The sequence below is a fragment of the Saccopteryx leptura genome, chromosome 1 (genome assembly GCF_036850995.1).
Source record: "Saccopteryx leptura isolate mSacLep1 chromosome 1, mSacLep1_pri_phased_curated, whole genome shotgun sequence".
NCBI lineage: Eukaryota > Metazoa > Chordata > Mammalia > Chiroptera > Emballonuridae > Saccopteryx > Saccopteryx leptura.
Genome location: NC_089503.1, coordinates 54,429,111 through 54,455,008, shown reverse-complemented (window position 1 = coordinate 54,455,008; position 25,898 = coordinate 54,429,111). Strand labels below are relative to the sequence as shown.

Here is a 25,898-nt window from a genome sequence, read left to right as displayed (position 1 = left end):
TCATTTTTATTTTCATGGAGGCTTCTACTTAAAATTATCCTCCCTATTCAATCCTACCTTATTTGGAAGCTTCTCTAAATCACTTAGAGCCAACTCAAAATTTTTTTATTATTAATATTATTTACTGGGGTTTTTTATTTATGGCTGACTCCCATTTAACTGTTGAATTTCCAAAGATTGCAAACATGTTCATAAATCAGAAAAAATAGATATCAGAGGAAATAGGGTCTAACTGAAATGTGAGCAAGAAAGTACAATCTATAAAAACTCACAAGCTGAAATTCATACCATTTTTTCTTTTAAAAAATCGCGGCAATTGGGATTCAAATAGTTTAAATGGGTAATTTTATGACATGTAAATTTCACCTTCCAAACAATAATAAAGTAGAAAAAAACTGTTCTCTAAATATTTGTTGTATCATTTTCTGTAAAATAAAAGAATATATATGTCTAAGGATTTTAAAAAATGGTTAAAGGTATTGTATAAATACCCATGATGTACATTTACTTAATCATAATATTATAACCAAACACACAAATGCTGGTTTGGCTGCTTTCCACAACAAAAGTCAAAATCATGACAGGTGCTGGTGCAAAAGGAAAGAAGTTTATTCAGGTTTCATGACCTGGGAGAATGGTAGACTCTCATCTCAAACACCATCTACTTTTCTTGCTCAAAGCTCATGGTTCTTATAGGATAAGGAGAAGTTGTTTTCTTTCTTTTTCTATATCCAATTACCTTGCTAGCTTTTGGCAGTTGCACTGTCCACTCATGTTGCCAGCTGTTAGGATGCAGGGAAACCTTGACCATTCATGTTTCTAGATTTTTATGCACTCGGTATAGAACCTCCATCTGCATCATCTCGGTCATTTGTAGAAATTCACCAGTGTTCCCTGACTATCTACATTAACAATATTACTAAATCATCCTGTTTTTAATGTGATTATATAACATAAATTGAAAATGCCATAATTTTTATTCTAATATGGTATTATCCAAACTTTATAAAAAACATATAGCTTGACCAGGTGGTGGTGCAATGGATAGAGCATCGCACTGGGATGCAGAAGGACCCAATTTGAGACCCCAGGGTCGCCAGCTTGAGTGCGGGCTCATCTGGCTTGAGCAAAAAAAAAAAAGCTCACCAGCTTGGACCTAAGGTTGCTGGCTCCAGCAAGGGGTTACTTGGTCTGCTGAAGGCCTGCGGTCAAGGCACATATGAGAAAGCAATCAATGAACAACTAAGGTGTCACAACGAAAAACTGATGATTGATGCATCTCATCTCTCTCCATTCCTGTCTGTCTGTCTCTATCTATCCCTTTCTCTGATTCTCTCTCTGTCCCTGTTAAAACAAACAAACAAACAAACAAACATATATCAAAGGTATATTAAGAAATGTACAAGGAGATATTTCTATATTATAAAATATGAGTTTGATTTTTCTCTCTTCCTAATTTTATTTTTCCAATTAACAATATACAGAAATGACATTATTTAATTAGTCATATAAAACTATAATCAGTTACTGTGTTTTATTATTATTTCTAAAATCACCATCATTATGATCTCAAAATTTAAGCAGTAAAATATTCCTGACATACATGTTATACATAACAATTTGAATTTTCAAAAACTTCTAAAATTACATGATATCAATCTATATTACTTAAAAAAAAGATATTATTGAAATGAGAGATTATAGTGGAGAAGCTATATCCAAGACATGTTCACACATCTGATAGTTGTGTTATTTATGTAAGTGTTTATGGGTGTTCTTAATAAGTAATTTTATTCAGTAGAATAAAACCTCTGATATTGATAAATCACTAAGGAAAAATAAATCAATATTTAGAAACAGTGTAGGTGCTTTGAGTGAAATAGTGTTTTTATTATTTTTGAGAACTAATTTATATAGTATACTTATTCTTTATTTTTTGGTAAATTGGTGTACACAGCTTTTACAACATGATCTCTACTCAATGACATTCTTTTAAAACCCATGACTGCCATTTTTACCTATGCTTTGTCAGCATAATTCATAAACTGAATATTAGTTTCAAAGACTGCCTAGGCTGAAATGTCCTGCCTGAGAAGCCATTTCATTTTATATCTGTAAGGATGATTATATATATAGATGAGACATGTAAGGACTCTCTCAGAAGGTTAATAAAATATCTTATCTAAATACAACAGAGAAAAATTGTAGTCAGTCCATATCAATGACATGTTTAAAATGGTCATGGAGAGAAAATAAGGGAAAGGCACCATAATATAAATTCAAAATTAGCTATAAATTCCCCCACTGCACCAGTAGAAAATATACAACTGAGATATAGCATGGAAAATATATGATACCACACATGAGTGAATGTGTGCTGTCACTCGTGAGTTTCTTTTTGTTGTTTTTCATTCATCTTTCGTCTATCTAATTTCAGTTGTCTTAAATATTTATACTTTCACCTTTCTCACCCTGGAAGAGCTTTTTGACATTGTCTTGTATCTGCTTTGTCTTTACTCCATACACAATAAGGTTCAGAGTTGGAGAAAGAAGAAGATAAAGATTAGCCACAATGATGTGAGGAGAAGGAGGAATAGTGTGTCCTCCAAAATGGTGGGTAAAGAAAGTGAAGAATGCTATAACATAAGGGATAATAATGGCAGATATGTGGGCTGTGTAGGTGCTGAAGACCTTCTTCTGAGCATCTGCTGATGAAAGGCTGAACACTGCCTAGCAGATCATAGTGTAAGGCACAGATATGAAGCAGATGTCAAACACTCCAATCAAGAGGGCAACCATCAGACCATAGATGACATTGACCTTGATGCGGGCACAGGACAACTTCACCACTGACATGTGGTCACAATATGTATGGGAAATAATATTGCTTTGGAAGAAGGGCAAACTTTTGACCAAGAATGGAAAGGGTATCATTAGCAACACACCCCTCAAGAAGGTGGCAATCCCAGCTTTGAGAATGATTGAGTTAGGGAGTATGGTAGCATAATGCAATGGATAACAAATGGCCACATAGAGCTATGAGCATGAGCACACCAGACTCCACACCTGTGAACCCATGAACAAAGAACATCTGAACTAAGCAAGCATTGAAGTTAATTTATATGAGATTAAACCGGAAGATGCAGAGTGCATTGGGTAAAGCGGTGGTGTAAATAAAAAGATCAATAAGGGAGAGCATGGCCAAAAAGAAATACATTGGACGATGTAAGGACTCTTTATGATCAATGACATACACAAGACCAAGGTTTCCCACGAGGGAGATGATATACATTGTGCAGAATGGAAGGAAGATCCACACATGAACTCTTTCCAAGTCAGGAATTCCATTAAGAATAAAAGATTTGGGGGCCACATATGAAATGTTGGAAGCCAGCATAACTAATTCAATAGATGAAATACTAGTATTCCAGAAGTCTCTATTCTGAGAAGAAATTAAAAACATATAAATTTAATTAAAGGCATCTTTAAGAGTGCAAACTTACTTTTGGAGGAAATTACATTTATAATGACACTAACAATTTTGAATAATAGTGACTGAAAATATACAACTTATTAAATAATAGTATATTACAGGTAATATTGTAAAAGTTTTATAAACAAATTAAATGGAATTTTTAAAGTCATAATTACAAAGTTATAACTTTTTAATCATCATAAAATAAAGAAACTGAGGCACAGAGAGATCCAATAATGTTCAATGTTACAAAATTAGATTCAGGCACAGGCCCTGGTGGGATCCTCAGTGAATAGCACATAAGCCACTCAGGCACTAAAAATAGCTTGATATTTGAGCATTGGCCCAAGATGGAGTTGCCAAGTGGATCCCAGTTGGGGTACATACAGGAATCTGCCTTAATATCTTCTCTCCTCTCATCTAAAAAAATAAAAATAAATATAAAATAAAGATGGACAGAAATTACATTCATATGTGACTCTAACATTCATACATTCTTTAATCTGCATCCTAGTTTGACAGAATACAGTTTATAACTGTTATAACTGCAAGAAAGATAGCCTAAAATTTGTTTGTTATATTTTTATGACAATGTGTAATGAGAAGATTATGGTTATTTATGCCAAATAGTATCTTATTCATATTTCATCAGCTCTCTTCATATATGACTTCATTTTTGAAGCCTCATCTGCTCATCAATAATGTGAGGCTAATATTAGCTCCCTAAAGTTCTAAAAAATAATCAGTTTATTTTACTTCTAGTTTAGTAGCTTGTTAAATTGGATATACTAACTCAGAATGCAAGTGTAGATGCTATATGAATATGAGATACAAAAACAGTTGCTAAAAAGTTCAATCTAACTTGATTTTCCCATGAAAAAATATAAAAAAAATCTCCTTTTCTCAAATGCCCTGTAATTCCCCCAAAGTCATTGAAGTCATCTATTTTCTTTCCATGTCTTTTGTCTTTCTATAATTTGAGAGGAGTATATTCTCTGGACTCCCCATTTATTTTCTCCTTTGGAAATATGTCCACTCTCAAGACCTCAAGTATAGCCAACAAGAAGATAATTATCAGATTAATTTATTAAGAAAGCTATGTCATAAATGTTGAGACCTCCTTCTAAATACTTACTGGATATTTCCATCTTAAATTCCCATGGACAGTGTAAATCAATGATTTTCAGCCTTTTTAAACTTGGGGACCAGTGAAAATTGGAGAATTATATCAGGGACCACTAAAACATAAATTTCTCTGTGCATAAGACAGCACCCATCTGCTGACCGGTGGTTGAAAACACTGGTGTAAACTGACCATGTCCAAGACTAACTTCTTCACATACAGCTCTACCCTGTGCCAAAAATAGGCTCCAGTTCTGAGTTCTGTTTTTCGGATAACAGTGCCATCATCTACCACATGATCTATCAGCACTTTTGTTATCTTCCCAGATATCCCTCTACCTCATCTTGGGCATATTTTCTTTGAACTCAAAGTATCTTTGTCCTTACACTGACCAGGTCAGCTCACACTGTTCATTATGTATACTGTATACTAGATGAGGAAAATCCTTCTTTTTAAAATCCTTTCTATCACTACTCTATTGTCTTTTAAAGACCAACTCGCTACAACCATCTATTTCTTTGTTTTGTCTCTTTTCAAATTAATTTTGTCTTATAGCATAATTCTGAAGACAGTTTAGTCTACTGCTTAATAAGCTTCATTCAATGTCTTTCCATAAATTTAAGTTTAGGGCTCAAATTTATTGCTATGACATTTAACAAAGTAAAATTTAGGTCTTATCTAAACTCTTTCCCATTTTCTTTCCACTCCCTTAAGCACCCAAAAGTGTCCCAGTTTGAATGATAAATTGTATCTGATCATTCCATGCTTAAGTTTTGTTGGTCTATTTGTCAATCCCAAAATAATATATATACTTCAATACTGTGTTGACTTTGTTCAATTTATTCCCCTTATTTCAAAATCACTTTGCCATATACTTATCTGCATGAGTCTTCTTTGAACATTAAGATAGAATGTTACTTCCTTTACAGAGTACTGTGTATTTCAAAGTTCAAGGTAAGCGACTGTCACTAAATTCCCTGACTCAGACACAAGATGTTTAATTTGCTTGCCCAAAGCTATTAATGATTAATTCAGAGTGAAATCTAGGTTTTTCTAGTTCAGATATCATATCTATGTAGCCAAAACTAAATCCTTTACAAAAGCTAATGAGTGATTAATTTTCTCATTTGTTTTTGTGCTTATTTGTTTGCTCTTTCTTTTTCTTTGGAGGAATGGAAGCTTCATGTTTCTAAATTGAGACCTACAGCTCCTGCCTCTTTTAATTTCTCCTTGCCTAATATTTCAGCTGTAAAGCCCTAATAGTGAAAGCCAGAATGTGAGCTCTGGTTCTCATGAGAAACTGAGAGAAACACCAGCTCCCCTAACTTTCTGGGCTGCATGCCCTAGTACCAGCTTCTATGCATATTTGGGCTCCCTGACTCAGTCTTGATTCTCAGGCATTTCTAGGTCAGCAGCTCAAAAGACTGCATTTTTAGGTATGGGCTACCTAGCTCAGCAAGTTGACATCACCATGATGTGATATTGGCCCTATGCTACTATTGTTCCTAAGCCCTATATCTACTCATGCCAGCACAGCTAGAGAGGAGACTTCAGGACCAAGGATAGAGGAGACTGGAGACTGGAGACTTGAGACTGTGGAGCATCAGGGTGGGTAGCATCAGAAGCTGAAGTAACAGGGGCAGCAGCAGCAGCAGCAGCAGAGTTGAAGCAGCAATAAAGCATTGAAGAATGTACCACCTTCCTCTGGCTCCTTGTGCTTTTTTCACCTTGGGGGGAAATCACCCTATGCAGAGCAGGTGTGCTCCAACATCAGTCATCTTCCATGTCAAGAGTAAGAGAGTTGTATGAGATGATTTATACTTTTTCTTTCAAAGGGGAAGGTAATTTGGTTATAAGTACCATTCAGACTTACCCTGAACCTCTTTCTCTTACTTTACCAATGGTTCTGGGCAGTAGAAAGGAGACAGAATATAGGAAAGTATTGGAAGTACAATAATGACAAAAGCACGGGAAGAGAAGTCCACCTCATGGTCTTTTGTTCTTACATTGAGCTTTCTCAAATGAAGGAAACAAAGCAACACTATACTACAAATAACATACCACCTCAAGATATGGACAATAGACCACCTCATACCAATCACAGTTTCTCTTTCCTCCTTGATGACAGTAGTTTCCATTACCTGATCCATGCACCTTAGCCTCCAGGATCTGATGGAAAGTACAGTGCTGCACCTGCTGTTTCCTCATCACACATTGGACTGCCATTTGACACAAAGTAGGAGCAGCACCCATTGTTACCTCTGGCTGTTTAAACAGAAAACAGGCTCCTTTAGATTATCACTTGGTCCCAGTGTCCAGAAAAATTAGAGCAAATCAGGTACTGCTTTACACCTCAGAAGGCCAGGGAGGTTTGCTTTTTCACTTCCTTCCCACTTTCATGTCATACTTCTCTAGAGATAGCCTAGGATAGCATATTGTTAGAAGAAATTAGTGGCTGGAACACAGAATAAAACTCTCTTAATCATTTGAATAATCCTCTTCCTGATCACCTGAAGAGGGATTTCAAGAAAAAGCTAGATTCAGAAAAGAGAGTCTAGAATCTCTGAGATTCCTTCATCTTTTTTTGTTATAGTTGTTCTGAAATGTCCAATTTAACTTGGGGGACATAGTGTTATCACTAAGCCTGAATATTTCAAGTGTATGGAATCTAACAATAGTTAAACAATTCCATGTGTTAATTTTAAGTAAGTTTATTGGGGTGATATTGGGGACTAAGATTATATAAGTATCAAGTGTAAGATTTTATAACACATTATCTGTAATTGCATTGTATGCTCACCACCAAAGTCTAGTCTCCCTCTGTCACTATACATTTGACCCCCTACCCTCTTTATCCTCTTCCCACCCTCCTTTCCCTCTGGTATTCATCACACTGTTATCTGTGTCTATGAGTTTATTTGTCCATTCATTTGTTGCTTTCTGTTTTGTGTCCATTGATGGATGGTTAGATAAAACAGATGTGGTACATATATAAAATAAAATACTACTCAATTATAAGCAAAGGATGAAATAATTGTCATTTGCAAAAATGTGGATGGCCCTTTCATGCTAGTTGAAATAAATCACACTTAAAAGTCCAAGAACCATTTGTTAAATTTTCTAAAATTTTCTTAATCTTTCACCATGTACCAGGCAATGAACACTTTTGCACTTGGTATAAGAATTTTTTATGCCTCTGCTCTGGTTTTTTCAGGTTTAATGTGTACATAAATAGTCAATTTTTATGCCAACTCAAATATTTATTCATATTTATATATTAAAAAATCAGCAATACTATTTGGTTGTCTATATTTACCTATTTAAATATAATATTTACCTATTTATTATTTAAATTTATTTATGAATTTAATTACATTTCTATAATGAGTAAAACAGTTCAATATTATCATATCCATTTTATCTAACCAAGATTCAGCATTTTCAGTAGCTTGCCAAAAAATACTAAATTCTGTGATCTCTACATTAAAAACTGGTGAAACACATCCCCATTGCTCTTAAGCCAAACTAGGGTTTTTACTGGAAAGTTCTCTTCTTTTCTCCTTGTATTTTCTCCATTTTTCATAATGATAGTAACCTGGGGACTTGTGCTAGAACTATTTGTATATTTATCATATAACTTTATTGACCTCTGACCTGTTTTCGTATATAGACCAAATCTGCCACCTATTTTACTCTATGAATGAAGACAAAACCTCAATTAAAAAAGAAGTAAACTAAGGTTAGACTGGTTGATTTTAAGTTGTGTGACTGAACTGAAGAAAAAAAAAGGGGGGTGGGAAAGGTTGGACTAGTACCTTGGAAAAGGTTGTATCTACTTATCTTTTCCTGATCTAAAACATCATAAGGTTATTATTGTCTAATTGTCTGTCACTATACAATATATGTGTAAAGGTTACTGAGTAAAAAGAGAATTATCTATATCCTAAAGGAAATTTTGAGAACATCTAGTTTTTCTCTTTCCCACATAAGAGCACATATACCTTGGGGACACTGTCTTGGCTTTGAATATGGAATGCATATGTTCTTCCTTATTTTTCCTCCAACTAAGAAATTACCAACAACATCTTCTATATCAGTGTTTTTCAATCTTTTTACACTTGGGGTCTGGTGAAAATAGAATTATTTCAGGGACCAGGAAGGCAGAAATTACACTTAGCATAATCAAATCTTACTACGATCACTGGGTCTATAATCTTCATACATAAGGGTAGTTAACTCTTTTGAGACCATCATAAAATTTCTGGCAGACAAGCCCACAGAACAGTGGTTGAAAAACACTGCTCAGAGTGACATTAGAAAAATGGCACAGTGAAGGGTGCTCCTGATATCTCCCCTTGAAATTTCAACAAATTCAACAACTAAAGACAGAGAAAAAAATCTCAGAAGGACCTGAAATATATACTCGCCAGACAAAGGTATGATTGGGTGAAAAGGTGGCTGAAAATATAATCCACTCTGAAGAAAATAAGATGGAGAATGGGGTATTTTGCTTTCCTCACTGATCTGAGGAAGGGCTGTTTCATCTGGAGCTCAGTGAAGCAGAGGGTCTGAGACAAAGGGAAGGAGCTGAGTAAGGGTGGATGCTCAAGCAGAAGAAAGAACACGCCAGCTCTGCCTGAGATCACCACATGGGGCGCTCATGGATGGTGGGCTCTAATTAAGGTTACCAGTACAGGGTGCCTGTGGGAGCCCACGCTGGTACTGGCAGCTTTGTGCATTCTCGGCTCTGTGATCACAGGCAGTGTGAGAGTCCCTCCACCTGGCACCACTGGCATGTGCACGTTAGAAGGCTTAGCCTGAGATTATCAGCAATAGACATATACGTGGGCTGTTGTCAGCATCTTTGTGCATTCCCAGCTCCACAACCACCAGCACAGGACATGTGCACAGGCTGGAATCCTTGGGCCTGGGACTGCCCTGGCGGGGCACTTCCATGAGGTTAATACAGGCTTCTGAGTGCATTCTCACATTCCTGGCTATGACAGAGATCACAGTCGCTATGCGCTTAAGTGGACGGGTGCAGGCCTCTGTGTGCACTGCTGAAGTCGTGGGGGCTGGGCATGCACATGGCTTTCTGTGGGCTACCAAACAGTGCACAAGTGAGAAGCCTGTGGAGATTAGACCCACAGAGTGCTGAGGTATGCTAGACATGCCTGGGGACCCTTAGAAAGGCACTAGATCTGCAACTGGCACCAAGTCCTACTTGTCTCACTGGTAGTTCTTGTTGGCACAGCCTTATCCAGAAATGTGCTCTGAGTGGTACTGGAGGAAGGACCTGGCTAATCTTAGAGCCTCTTGCTCTGCAAACAGTGGCTGGGGTGAACCTCACAGCTAAGTCCCCAGGCTGCTAGTTCAGGTGTGAGAGACATGGGGAGAGGTACCTGAAAACTGAGATTCCCATTCTCAGAGCCTCCAAACCCTAACAAGCTTCACCTACCAATGGGACTGAGGTCCAGCCTCTGTCACTGACATAGCGACACAACAGCAAACCTCTGCCCAAGAGTCTCATAGGGACAAAACCTGTAGTCCAGCACCATCTGCCAAAAATAAGAAAAAGCTACCTCTCAAAACCAGGAAAAAATTACATTTTTATACATTTTTCTTTTTTTTAAATTTTGGTCATTTTATATTCTTTACTTTTTATTCTTTTCTTTTCCTTTTGAACTTTATTATTTATAGTTGTTACATTTTTTATTCTTGTTTTATGTGAGGGTTTCATTTCAAAAGCATTTATTTTTTATTTCTCTCATTTGATCATCATTTATCAACAAATTATTATATTTTCAATTGATATTTTTCTTTGTGACATTTTGTGTTTTTTTTTTACTTCATTTTTAATCTCTTTTTTCATTTACCCTCAGTTGCTGCTCCTTGTTCTCAGTAGTTTTTTCCACTTATAATTATAGAATTTTCATTGTTTCACTGAATCTTTTGAATTTTTACTTTATTTTTTAATTATCTCATATTAGTGTTATTAACAATACCACTCTCAAATGCCATTAAGGAAAAAAAAATTAAATATCATGGATATAAAAGACAGAGCTGTAGCTTAGATAGATGAGGAAAAATCTATAAAAAATTTTTCAATTACTTGGAAAGCTTAGAATTGCATGATAGAGAATTAAAAATTGAAGTCCTAGAAATGCTCAGGGAAATACAAGAAAGCACAGAAAGGCAATTTAGAGCTCAAAAAACAATTTAGTGAACAAAAAGAATAATTCATCAAGGAAATTGAAAGTATAAAAAGGAACCAAACAGAGATTAAAAATGCAATACATGAACTGAAAAATGAGGTAACAAGCTTAGCTGATAGAGCAGGCCAGATAGAGGAGAGAATTAGTGACATAGAGACAGGTAACTATAGATACTACAGAGAGATAAGGAGAGAGACTCCCAAATTAAAAAAATGAGAAAACCCTACAGAATTGTCAGAATCCATCAGAAAGAGCAACATAGAAATAATAGATATATCAGAAAGAGAAAAGAGAGAAAAAGGAATAGGGAATATATTTAAACAAATAATCAATGAGAACTTTCCAAACCTGTAGAAAGAATTAGAGCCTCAAATCCAAGAAGAAAACAGAACACCGAGTTATCTTAACCCAAACAGACCCCCTCCAAGGCACATTGTAATGAAATTATCACAAACCAACGATAAAGAAAAAAAATCATCAGGGAAGCCAGGGAAAAAAAGAATACAACATATAAAGGAAAGCCCATTAGGCTATTATTAGATTTCTCAGCAGAAACACTACAAGCCAGAAGAGAGTGGACCCCAATATTTAAAGTACTAAAAGAGAGAAACTTCCATCCAAGAATACTATATCCATCAAAGCTATCCTTCAAATAGGAAGCAGAAATAAAAACATTTACAGATATAGAGAAGACGAGGGAATTTATCACCAGAAAACACCCACTTCAGGAAATGCTAAAGGGGGTTATCTGATCAGATACAAAGAACAAAACAAAACAAAGTCACAAGTAAAACTCCAACAAGATCACAATAAAAACAAGATTAATCTGTGACAACAAAAACAAGAAAGGAGAGAGGACAAAGATTAACAGTAGCAAAGGAAGATAGAGTGCAGAAGCATTTATGAGATAATGTACTACAATGAATATGATATATACCCTTTTTATTACCTAATGGTAACCACCCCTGAAAAAACCACTACAGAAACACATGGCTTAAAAAAAGAAGAAACAGAGGGAAAAAGTATAGAATACAACCAAACAAAAACAAATGACAGAAAAACAAAAGAGAAGAACCAAATAAGATACAGAGAAAGCAACATATAAAATGGCAATAGGACACCCCAAGTATTAATAACTACATTAAATATAAATGGATTGAACTCACCTATAAAAAAAAACAACAACAAAGTAACAGAGTGGATCAAAAAAGAAAATCCAACTGTATGCTGCCTACAAGAAACATATCTAAGCTACAAGAATAAAAACAAATTCAAAGTGAAATGTTGGAAAACAATTCTCCAAGCAAAAGGAAAGCAGGTGTAACCATACTCATATCTAACAATGCTGACTACAAGACAGCAAAGGTAATCAGAGACAAAAACAGTCAATTTATAATGATAAAGGGGACACTGAATCAAGAAAATATATATATATGCACCAAACCAAGGAGCACCAAAGTATATAAGACATCTACTAACTGATCTAAAAATAAAAACCAACAAAAATACAATCATACTTGGAGACCTCAATACACTGCTGACTGCTCTAGATCATTCACCCAAACAGAAAGTCAATAAAGAAATATTGGCCTTAAACGAAATACTAGAACAATTGTATATGGTAGACATCTACAGAATATTCCTTCCCAAAATGCCAGAGTATACATTTTTCTCCAGTGTACATGGAACATTCTCAAGAATCGAACATATGTTGGGCCACAAAACTAATATCAACAAATTCAGAAAGATTGAAATTATACCAAGCACATTCTCTGACCTGACCATGAATCTTTGAAACTAGAATTCAATGGCAAAAAAGAAGTAAACAAACCCACAAAAATGTCGAAATTATAAAACATACTTCTAAAAACTGACTGGGTCAAAGAAGAAATAAAAGCAGAGATCAAAAGATACATACAGACAAATGAAACATCAACACTACATATCAGAACCTCTGGAATGTAGGAAAAGCAATAATAAGAGGGAAGTTCATATCATTACAGGCTTATATGAATGAACAAGAGAAAGCCTGAGTAAACAACTTAATATCACATCTTAAGGAACTAGAAAAAGGAGAACAAAGGCAACCCAAAACCAGCAGAAGAAAGGAAATAATAAAAATCAGAGCAGAAATAAATGAAATAGAGAACAGAAAAACTATAGAAAAAGATCAATAAAACCAAAAGCTGGTTCTTAGAAAAGATCAGCAAAATTGACAAACCCTTGGCAAGACTCACTAAGGAAAAAAGAGAAAGGACTCATCTAACCAAAATCCAAATGAAAGAAGAGAAATCACCACAGATATCATGGATATACAAAGAATTATCATAGAATACTATGAAAAACTATATGCCACAAATTTCAATAATTTAGAAGAAATGGATAAATTCTTAGAGCAATACAATCCTCCTAGACTAAGTTAGAAGAAGTAGATAGCCTAAACAGACCCATAAGCAGGGAGGAAATAGAAAACAGTCATCAAAAACCTTCCAAAAAATAAAAGTCCAGGGCCAGACAGATATACTAGTAAATTCTATCAAACATTCAAAAATTTGGTTCCTATTCTACTTAAAGTCTTCCAAAATATTGAAGAAGAAGCAAAACTTCCAAACACATTTTATGAGGCCAACATAACCCTCATACCAAAACCTGGCTGGGACAACACAAAAAAAGAAAACTACAGACCAATATCTCTAATAAACACAGATGCTAAAATCCTAAACAAAATACTAGCAAATTGAATACAACACCACATTAAAAAAATAATTCATCATGATCAAGTGGGATTCATCCCGGAATCACAAGGATGGTTCAACATATGTAAAACAGCTAGCATAATACACCATGTCAACAAAACAAAGAATAAAAACCATATGATCCTATCAATAGATGCAGAAAAGGCATTTGATAAAATACATTATTTTATGTTTAAAACACTCAACAAAATGGGTATAGAAAGAAAATATCTCATCATAATAAAGGCCATTTATAACAAACCATCAGCTAACATCATATTAAATAACATAAAACTGAGGACTTTTTCTCTAAAATCAAGAAGAAGACAAGGTTTCCAACCCTCTTTACTCTTATTCAACATAGTGCTGGAAGTTCTAGCCATAGCAATCAGGCAAGAGAAAAAAATAAAAGGCATTCATATTGGGAAAGAAGAAGTAAAGGTTTCGCTTTTTGCAGATGATATGATCCTGTACGTTAAAAACCCCAAAGACTCCACAGAAAGACTACTAGAAACAATAAACCAATACAGTAAGGTCACAGGATACAAAATTAATATACAGAAGTCTATTGCCTTCTTATATGCCAACAATGAAACTTCAGAAAATGAACTAAAAAATAATCCCTTTTATGGTTGCAACAAACAAAAAATACCTAGAAATAAACATAACAAAGAATATAAAGGACCTTTATAATAAAAACTACAAAGTATTTTTAAAGGAAATTTTAAAAGATACAGTGAAATAAAAAAAAGATTCCTTGTTCTTGGATAGGAAGAATAAATATAGTTAAAATGACCATATTACCCAAAGCAATATATAAATTTAATGCAATTCCCATCAAAATTCTAATGTCATTTTTTAAAGAAACAGAACAAAAATCATCAAGTTTATACGCAAATATAAAAAACCCCGATTAGCCAGAGCAATCCTAAGGAAAAAGAACAAAGCTGGGGGCATTACAATACCTGACTTCAAATTATACTACAAAGCCACAATAATCAAAACAGCATGGTATTGGCAGAAAAAATAGACACTCAGATCAATGAAACTGAATAAAGAGCCCAGAAAAAAAAAATCAGATATATATGGTCAAATCATATTTGATAAAGGAGCAAAAAACACACAATGGAGAAAAGAAACCCTCTTCAATAAATGGTGCTGGGAAAACTGAAGAGCCACGTGCAAAAGAATAAAACTTGAGTACAATTTTTCTCCTTCTACCAAAATTAATTCAAAATGGATCAAAGTCCTAAATATAAGATATAAAACAATAAATTACATAGAAGAAAACATAGACATTAAACTCATGGACCTTGGCCATAAAGAACATTTTATGAATTTGACTCCAAAGGCAAGGGAAGTGAAGGCAAAGATAAATGAATGGGAAAAACACTGCTCTATACAACAATGCCTTTAATCCAATAGATGACAGCCAGAATGGAAAATGACCAGGCTTTGTCACTCAATCAACCTAAGGTCAAAATGTCTGAAAGGCATTAACTTACCCACAATACAGCTCCAGACAAGAAGAAATGTGAAAAGTCTTCATGCCAGGGAAAGCACCCAGGAATGTATATTATGGCAGCATTCTCTTTCACCTTTTAAAACTTAAAGCAGAGTGCTTAGTCTAGATGACTTCCCATGGGAAATAGGCATAATCTTATATTGGCAAGACTTCCAAATCTCAATGTAAAACAGGGTTTAAGAGTCTGCAGGGACAAAAGTGCCCTAAGGACAAGCATGATATAACGTTTCATACAGGTACATGGGCAAAAAAATAAAACCCCCACTGTAACTGACACTAAAATGACTCAGTCCAGAAAATAATTTCCATGGTACAAAGACTCCAACATTAGGATTAGAAGGTAAAAGTTCTCACCTAATTTTTTTCTCTCTCACAAAATTTATTTTACATTTATTATATCAAACAGGATATTAAATACTGACATATAAATACCCTAATAAGATAAAGCTATGGCAAAAGCATTTATCTTATCAGAAACAAGACACATCATCACTTACAGTCTTCAAACATTATAGTACTTTAACTTTCATAATTTTACAGTGAATTCAAGGCAGTTAAAAATAAGGCAAAATGCATATATGCGTGTGATTTTGTAAGTATTTAGTTCATCATTATTTTGAATTCTCGGTTATCATACTCATTAAGTTCAAAACAGAAAAGTGTAATAATAATTTTTTTTTTTGTATTTTTCTGAAGCTAGAAAAAGGGAGGCAGTCAGACAGACTCCCGCATGCACCCGACCGGGATCCACCCAGCACGCCCACCAGGAGGCAATGCTCTTCCCATCCAGGGCGTCACTCTGTTGCGACCAGAGCCACTCTAGCGCCTGGGGCAGAGGCCAAGGAGCCATCCCCAGCGCCCGGGCCATCTTTTGCTCCAATGGAGCCTCGGCTGCAGGAGGGGAAGAGAGAGACAGAGAGGAAGGAGAGGGAGAGGGGTGGAGAAGCAGATGGGCGCCTCTCCTGTGTGCCCTGGCTGGGAATCGAACCCAGGACTTCTGCACGCCAGGCCGACGCTCCAACACTGAGCCAACCGGCCAGGACTTAAAAGAATTTTTTTTAACACATACTTTTGATGCTAAGAAATGCTTGCTATTAGGATTTTATATGTATTTATTTCCATGTGAATATAATGATTTTAAAATCAAGATCATAATTCATAATTTATTTCATCACTGAATGGTTCTATTTATATGTACACACAATGGAATGTTATTCAGTGATAAGAAAATAAAAATCTTGTCATTTGTGACAACATGGATAGTCCCTGAAGACATTATGCTAACTCAGGGAAGTCAGAGAGAAAGACAAAAAGACAAATATTGTATTATATCACTTATATGTAAAAAAAAAAAAGCCAAACTTATGAAAACAGAAAGTAGAATGGTGGTTATCAGAAGCTGGAAGTGAGGTATGACATGTGTGTTGGTTAAGGGTACAATCCTGGCTCTAACAGAATAAGAAAGTCCTGGTGATCTAATGTACAGCATAATTATTACAGATAAAAATATTGTATTATGAACTTCAAAGTTGTTGAGAGAATAGATCTTCACTATTCTCACCACAGAAAAGGAATGATAATTATGTGACCTGATAGAAGTGTTAGCTAACACTAGGGCAGTAATCATTTTGCAATATATTGATATAAATGTATCAAATAAACACAGTTTGTGCACCTTAAACTTATACAATGTTTTATGTAAATTATATCACATAACAATAAATGTTTAAAAAGGACAAGTAAATTCTCAACTGAGTTTATTCAAATCAATTTTAAAAATTATTTATACCAGACAACTCATCAAGAAAATGAAAATAAAAATGTGATAATGAGTCTAGTAATTATTTCCTGTGATAAGTAAGAAAACTGCTCTACTGTATTAACTTTCAGCACCATTATATGCTGGTAGGTATCTTTTTCAATTCTGTAAATGTGCATTGATTTTTAAAGATATTTTAATGTCTGTCCTGCCTGAAAAATTTTAGGGCCTTTTTATTACTTTTGTGTTTTTTAATTTCACAATAAAGTGTTAAATTTGAGTCATTTACAAACAATTATTTTATATTTCTTGATAATTCTTAAAATATAAATTTTGAATTTTGTTATAGAAAACATTTTTTATAGTTGTTTGGATGAATTCTTCTTTTGCCTTAATAGCCTTCTCTTCTAATGTAAATCCTAAAAGAAAAATTTTTGCCTCCTGAAAAGAATTTCTATATCTCTACTTTTTTTAATGCTTTGCATTGCCTTGTCTTTTTCTTTCCTTTATGTGTTATTTTTGTAACTTTATTTTTCTTTCCATCATTCATTTTCTTTTGTTGTAAAGGTTAGTTTATAATTGCCTGCTTGCTTCTTTTCCATAGAAATCCTTTCATTGTTTTATGGGTAAAAAATCAGACATTTCTTAAAATATGGATGCTAAAAGTGCTTTTCTGCAAATATAATGAGGATGATGCCATTGGACCAATACAAAGAAAACTATAATCTTGACTTTGTTGTAAAGCAATATACATTCATACACAATATTCATATTATTATTCATGTAATTGCAGTAATTCAAATCAGTTTAATAGTTTTTAACTATTACAATCAAACTTATACATATCTAGGAAAGCTTTCTAGAATCATAGGAAGTAGTAATGAGCTTAAGAACAGAAAGATAAAGATATAACTTATTAACACTGAGGTTAGAAGAAGCAGATAAAGAAAGAAACTATACACACAATTCTCAAAAGACTTTCTTTAAATGTTATGAGAATTGTTTTTCAACTTAAGCAAAAACCTAATGAAACTTTCTCATATCTGCTTGGTATTCACCCCATACACAATACGGTTCATTGTGGGAGACATGAGCAAACTGAGATTAGCCATAATAATGTATGTGTGTAGAGGAATAATAGGGTGTCTCCCAAAAGGGTGGAAAGAAAATGAAGAAGACTGAGACACAGGTGATGATAACCACGTAGATGTGGAGTGCCCGTGCTGAAGTCCTTCAAGCATCTGCTCATGATAAACTCGAAACCACTCTAAGAATTATGGTGTAGGAGACTGTGATGCACAAGAGATCAAGGCCCTTAATCAGGAGGGTGGCCATTAAATCATAGATGCCACAGGATATCTTGGCCACAAACATGAGGTCACAGTAGGTGTAGAACATGGCATTGCCTCTGCAATGTGGTAGACACTTGGTAAGAAAAGTGAAAGAGATAGCAAGTATTTTATCTCTAAGAAAAGTGAGGAGCCCAGCTTTGGCAATGACTGAATTATTGAGGATAATAACAGTGTATAGTATGTGGCCACATAGCAGTCTAAGACCATATGTACAAATACCCCAGACTCTATCTCTGTGAAAGTATGCACAAAGAACATGTGTGCCAGGCAAGCCTTAAAATGAGCCTTGGCCAGATAGCTTGGTTAGTTAGAATATTGTCCCATTATGCAGTTTGCATATTTGATCCCTTATCAGGACACACACACTCAGGAACAGATCATGTTTTTGTCTGTCTGTTCCTTTCTCCCTTCCTCTATCTCTAAAGTCAATAAATATTTTTTTTTAAATTAATCTTCTAGAGGTTTAATCATAATATTCAAAGTGTATTGGGAAGAGTGCAGGTGTGCACATGAGCACATCTGTTAAGGAAAAAAGGGGTAGGAAGATGGTCACAGGTCTGTGCAAGCCCTCTTCAGAGTGCATAAGGCACTTAAGGCTGAAGTTCCCTGTGATGGTAGTGCTCACGTGGCACACAGCACGAAAGAGATCCACAAGTGCACTCCTCCCATCCCAGGGGTGCCATTCAGGATAAATGAAGCTGGAGTTAGGCTGGTGCCATTTAGAAGTGACATAATGACAGTTTTGGAAGTTCATGGGACAGCAGTTACAGAATTACTCTGTAAGCAGAGAAAAAAAAAGTAAATTCAGAGACTAACTGATAAACAGAATTTTCTTTTTCATAATGGCAAATTTGCCTTTCTTATAGATCAATCACCCTCACCCTCAACAGTCTCTTTAACTGAATATGTGACGTACACACTGTGTCAGCCCACATCATAAGCATTAAATGTTGACAAGATGAACTGACTGAGTCTAATTAATGTGCTGGATGTGGCTGTGTCTAGGGTTTTTCTTATCATTAGTGCATTATTCAGGCCACTAACTGTCCAACTGGATGATCAATAAATGTTTGCTATGTTCTTGGTGCTCATCTTCTTAGTTAGAGATGCTTATTTCTAGTACAGATGATTTTGATACTGTTGATTCTTTATATTTCAACAGATACCAGACACAGTTCATATATTTATTCTGATAAAAAAAAATTGTTAAAGTTTGAGGATAATGATTGAGGTATTTCTCTCTGCTCAAATATATTTTAAATGTAAATCTAGTTTCAACAATCCTAAATTCATCTCCTTTATGATCAGAGACCTATGGGATATTTATCTGTGAAGCCTCAAACAAATATTTATTCCCTTTTTGCTTGGAAAATCCCCAGAGAAGCCACTAAGTTTTGTTAAATAAGGTTCCTAATCAATACTGTGCAATTTTTCTCAACAATACCATCATGAATGAAAAATTTAAAACATCTGGCATCAGGATAAGTTTCGGTGACAAAAGGGAAAAATATGTAAGATGCACAGAAAAGCTGCAACTGAATAGAAAGAATTTGAGTCAGAGGATGGTTGAATAAGGAAAACTGAATTATCTCACTCCGTAGACTTCTGAAACCATAGAGCATGTCAAACTGCCTTGAAAGATGAGGAGAAGACGGAAATGTTAAATGTAGTTTAGGTACTGAAGGAAGGAGACTCCATGATGCTGATGTGACAAGGACAAATGGTTAATGTTACAGGCAAGCACATTTCTATACAATAATAAAAACACTTCTCTGTTCTCCATAAATGAAGGAGTATTCCTTTGGAAGTGATAATGACGGTGAGTTAGTGCAGGAGTTGGGAGAAATCCAATGCCTGTGTAGCCCACTTCCTGACAATATTCATGACACATGTCATTCTTCCTTTACTGGAATACATCTGATGGTAGTAATCTTGTTATTTTACTAGAGGTTTCTATCTGCATGAATCAACAACATTCCTTGAACCCAAATATACCTTTTATAACTTGTCCTGTGCATCATATGTATGCCTTCAGGATATGGAAAATAATAGAAAAGGGGATTATTTGCACTTACTTCATGTACTCATTTCAATTCTAAATATCTCCAATTTTATTTTTTTTAATCATTAAGATTTCAGACCCCCTGTAACTATATTTACCTTCCTCTAATGCACTCCTATCTTTTAATATGCACACTAATTTGTTAAGATATTTATGTATAAGCAAGAAGACCAACCAAAAAAGAGGTTTTGGAATTCATTCATTATTGTACATTTTTTTTTCTAGTGCCAGCCACTCTAAGTACAAGAGACACAGCTGTGAATAAAACAGAAATCCCTGCAGGGACCACAGGCAATACTAATTGCAGTGGAGTAAGGAAATGTTGGAAAGGGAGATGTTATACAAACATTGGCAGGGGCCTGGGGGTTGCCATTTTAAATTGGGAGATAAGAAAAGCCTTACTTTGGGGTTTACCTGAGTCAAGAATGGAAACTGTTGAAGGTATGTGCTATGATATTATCTGGGAAAGAACAATACATGCAGTGGAAATAGCAAGTGGAAATGCCCTGAACTGTGCACAAGTTTCCTGAGTTTGAGAAAGTTCCAGTGGGTATGAATAGATTGAGAAGGTCAGAATTCAAGTAGTAGGAGACATATTCAGAGATTTAGAAAAGTCCTAATTGTGTAGGATATCGTCAATAAGTATACGGATGTGGCTTTTACTCTGACTAACATGTAAGAATACTGGAGGTTTAAGGGGTGACTACATGGTTTTACTACATTTACTTTATAAAGCAAAATAATGGTAATAATACTAACAATACTGTCAGTATAGGATATGTTTTGTTTATTATGTTCCAGACTGTGGTGAAAATCTCCATGGTTTACTCTACCTAGTTTTTTTGTGTGTTTTTTTGTGCATTTTTCCAAAGCTGGAAATGGGGAGGCAGTCAGACAGAATCCCGCATGTGCCCGACCGGGATCCACCGGCATGCCCACCAGGGGGGATGCTCTGCCCCTCTGGGGCGTCACTCTGTTGCATTCAGAGCCATTCCAGCGCCTGAGGCAGAGGCCACAGAGCCATCCTCAGCACCCAGGCCATCTTTGCTCCAATGGAGCCTCGGCTGCGGGAGGGGTTAGAGAGAGACAGAGAGGAAAGAGAGGGGGAGGGGTGGAGAAGCAGATGGGTGCTTCTCCTGTGTGCCCTGGCCAGGAATCAAACCTGGGACTCCTACATGCCAGGCTGATGCTCTACCACTGAGCCAACTGGCCAGGGCCAACTCTACCTAGTTTTAAAAACATTTTACTATTGAACATATTGCTTTATAAAGTGAGTACTTACTTTTTCCTGTTTTCTAGAAAAAATTGCTTTTATTCCTTTTGTATGTTGATATTGCTTATATAGCATCATTTGAAAACTTTTCTACTGTTTTAAACTAATGGTTTTTTGAAAACCACTTATATACAAAGCCTAAGCTAAGTCATGCACCCCCCAACAAAGAAAAAGAGAAGTATTCAGAATTAAAACTTTGGAAAATGCTCTAATATGGAAGAGATTAAAATATAGCAGTAAAATTTATAAAATAATTTTGAAAATGCTATCCAATATATAATAAACGCTTTGGTAAACTGAATGACTCAATTTGATGATCTCAAACAATGTTTAAAGCAGAACTTTTAAAAATATAGGATAAAGAATTTTTTTCTAAAATATAAAAGAAAAAAAGCTTTGAGTCTTATTATTTTAATTAAAATGCTTTCCAAGAATATAGAAGAAATGTGGAAAGCTAAGTGGTCTCAATTACTTAATGAAGATTCCAGGCCCTGGCTGGTTGACCCAGTGGTAGAGCATCAGCTGGGCATGTGAAAGTCCCAGGTTTCATTCCTGGTCAGGGCACACAGGAGAAGCAACCATCTTTCTCCTTCCCCTTTCTCTCTCTCTCTCTTTCTCTCTCTTATCCTCCCATAGCCATGGCTTGAATGGTTCAAGCAAGTTGGCCCCATGAGCTGAGGATGGCTCCATGACCTCACTTTAGGTGCTGCAATAACTCAATTGTCAATCAACAGAGCAGCAGCCCTAGATGGGCAGAGCATCGCCCTGTAGGGGGCTTGCTGGGTGGATCCCAGTCAGAGCATATGCGAGAGTCTGTCTTTCTGCCTCCCAGCCTCCCACTTAAAAAAAAATATTCCATTATATCCAATATAAGTTTTATTTGGGGGCTAAATAAACACACCAAAAGACATAAAGAAGTATGAACATTTAGATATATATATATATCATGCTTATCTATATAGAGATTTGAAAACAATAAAAACTATGAAAATTAATTAGAGCTCAACAATATCATTGGTGAATTGTAAATATTAAAACCTTTCATGTTTACCAGCAAGAAACAATTAGTGATACAATACAAAATGTACAGGGCCATGTTTTGTTAAGTTATGCTTAATATATAAGTTTTCTGGCCTATCAAATCCTCAGTCCTTGATTATCATGACTTGGGAAATCCATGACTTGCCAGGTTTGGATTTGTAGATAGATCATCCTCAGCCCCATAATACCTGTGTGCAATCAGTAGGTGCTCACATAATTTGATTGACTCTAACCCAGTTGAACACATCTGAAAGTATTCTTGGAAGAAGGAAAATTATATGAGGAGTGAAGAGAATTAGTGTTATTTAAACAAAGTCCACAATTTGAAAATTGGTCAAGGGGGCGAAAGCAAGTATTAGTGACTAATCTTGGAATTTAGACAGGTACATATAGACAGAGTTACTGGCACAGTAGAAGAGTAAGTGAGACCAGGGTTTATTACTATGTTTACCCTATGTTTACACTCTAGATTTAGTAACAGGCTCAAGACCTCTAAGTAGAATCAAAGAACACAGTCTGGATACAAAAAGATAATTTTTCTCCCAAAATTAATATTTATAATGTGCAAAAAACAAAAACACTTATTCATTTCTTGTCTCTGATTGAAAATAAAACCACTACTATATTCTTGTATAAGACATCTTTCTTAGTACAAATGGTAAAATGCTTTGCTATCAACCATTGTGCATTCAGCCAACAGTACCAGCCTGAAACCAAGATACTTCATCCTCAATGGGATTCCTGGGATGGAAGCTGTACATAGCTGGATCTCCTGCCATTCTTCTTTATGTTTGCTGTTGTGGGAAACTGTGAGCTCATCTACCTCATCAGCCATGAGAAAGCTCTGCACCGACCCATGTATTACTTCTTAGCCTTGCTGTCACTTACAAATGTTAGTGGCTATACTTCCTTTGTGCCCAATATGTTATGTATCTTTTGGTTTAATCTCAAAGAGATTGACTTTATTTATTTATTTTTATTTTTTTGTATTTTTCCAAAGTGAGACGTTGAGGGGAGGCAGACAGACAGACTTCCACATGCACCCGACCGGGATCCACCCAGTATGCCCACCAGGGGGCATGCTTGGACCCCTAGGGCATGGCTCTGCTGCAATCGGAGCCATTCTAGCACCTGAGGTGGAGGCCATGGAACCATCCTCAGCAAACAGGCCAACTTTGCTCCACTGGAGCCTTGGCTGTGGGAGGGGAAGAGAGAGATAAAGAGAGAAAGGAGAGGGGGGAAGGGTGGAGAAGCAGAAGGGTGCTTCTCCTGTGTGCCCTGGCCAGGAATTGAACCCGGAACTTTCACATGCCAGGCCAACGCTCTACCACTGAGCCTACCAGTCAGGGCTAGAGATTGATTTTAATGCCTGCCTTGTGCAGATGTTTTTCATCCACATGCTGACAGGCATGGAGTCTGGGGGTGTTCATGTGTAGAGCCCTGGATCACTACATAGCCATTTGCTACCCTCTGCGCTATTCCACCATTCTCACCAACACCAAAATTACCAAAGTTGGGCTTGCCACCTACTCTCCACGTTTGTTAGTCATGATCCCATTTACTTTCCTGATCAAGCTTCTTCCGTACTGCAGGGCAACCTTATTCACCACACCTACTGTGACCATACGTCTGTGGCCAAAATCTATGGGAACATCAAAATTAATGCTATCTATGGTCTCATAGCTGCCATACTGATTGGGGGGCTTGATATGTTCTGTATCTCTATGTCTTATACCATGATTATTCATGATGTAGTCATTCTGTCATCTGTAGATGTTCGACATGAAGCCTACAGCACATGTACATCGCACATCTGTGCCATTGTCATCACCTATACCCTAGCCTTCTTTAAATTCTTCACTCACTGCTTTGGGGGACACACCATACCTCACCTTGTCACATTTTTATAGCCACTCTCTGCGTATTGCTGCCTCCCACCTTGAATCCAATTGTCTATGGAGTAAAGACCAAGAAGATCTGCAAAGGAATTCTCAAATTGTTTTTTAGAGAGAAAGATATTTTAAGTATGAGAGAAATCTATGAAAGCAGAATTTTAAATTTAGCATAAAGATAAAGGAAAAAGTTATGGTGGAAAAAAAAGTAAATGCAAAATTAAACCACCATGAGGTCAGGAGAAAACATGTCAGTACTCTGTTACAAAATTTATGTAACAACCAAACAATTTTTAATCTAAACTTCTAATTAGAAAGAAAAAATTAAATAGACAGGAAATAAATATATGTTTTGCACAGTTTTACTTTAATTAAACCTTATGAAAGAGACACAGAGTGGAAGAGTCAGGATATTCAGCATCAGCTACACTCTTACTGATTCATGGACTTTGATCTAGGCACTGTGAGGGACTACATATGAATGAATGAAGAAGGTCAGATGGCCTAGGGAGTCACCAGAAGATCGGGGAAAGCACATAAGCAAACTATTCTTATGTGTTACAGGGAAGCAGGAAACACTTTCCTAGAATGTCTGTGCTGAATTCCAGAGGTCCTTTTAATTCTTCTGTAAAACTTGTATAACTTTAGAAACACAAAATTCTAGTCTGCTCATTTATCCCTGGCATCTGCTATCTAGGTAATGAATGCACCAGTGTACACATATAAACAAAGCTGGGGGAAATAAGATTACTGGAATTTATCATAATCTGGGAAGTACATGGAATTAATATGAAGCAGAATTTTGAAATACATAGTGGATATTATTTGACAACTGTTTGAGTAAAGGATCTATAAATAGAAAAAAGGAAACTTAAAGAAAATCTATACAATTTGCCAAACAAGGGTAGCTGGGGTTTGACTGCTTTATTTGACTTTAATAAAAAGGAAGAAACAGTTGAGTGCTCAGGCACAAAGGAGAAAGAAGTATCTTATTTAAATTTCTGGAAATAACAGAAAAAAAATGGAAGTGGAATGAAAAGTCTGGTGTGCAAAAAATAGCAAGACTGAATGAAAAGTGACAAAGAATAAGAGCATGTTTGAGACAAAATTAGAGTAGTAGAATAAAATCAGGTTTGGATACAAATAGATATATAGGTAGAAATATTAGTTATATTGATTAAGATTATATTTTTACCTGCTAATATGAAAAATGTCTTTTAATATTATATTATGTATAGTCAAATGATTTTGCAATGGACTCACAGATACAGAAACCAGACTGACATCTGTCAAAAGGATGTAGGGTAGGGGGCTTGACACAGACAACAGTATGGTGATTACAAGAGAGAAAGAGAACTGGGGGAGGTAGAAAAGGGTAAATGAGAAATAACTGACGATAGAAAAAGATTTGACTTTAGATGGTGAACACACAGTGCACTACACAGA

General features: G+C 35.7%; 1 protein-coding gene and 2 pseudogenes across 1 annotated transcript; 1 reads left to right on the top strand and 2 right to left on the bottom strand.

Annotated features, from left to right (window-relative positions):
- Positions 1–2,442: 2,442 nt before the first annotated feature.
- Positions 2,443–3,397, bottom strand: LOC136388009 (olfactory receptor 52N5-like). Its single transcript, XM_066360075.1, is given in 2 exon segments — positions 2,443–3,034; positions 3,036–3,397. Coding segments are annotated over 2 exon segments (954 nt in total).
- Positions 3,398–17,815: 14,418 nt separating this feature from the next.
- On the bottom strand, positions 17,816–18,916 carry LOC136394097 (olfactory receptor 52N1-like; annotated as a pseudogene).
- Positions 18,917–19,997: 1,081 nt separating this feature from the next.
- On the top strand, positions 19,998–24,628 carry LOC136388008 (olfactory receptor 52N2-like; annotated as a pseudogene).
- Positions 24,629–25,898: the final 1,270 nt, after the last annotated feature.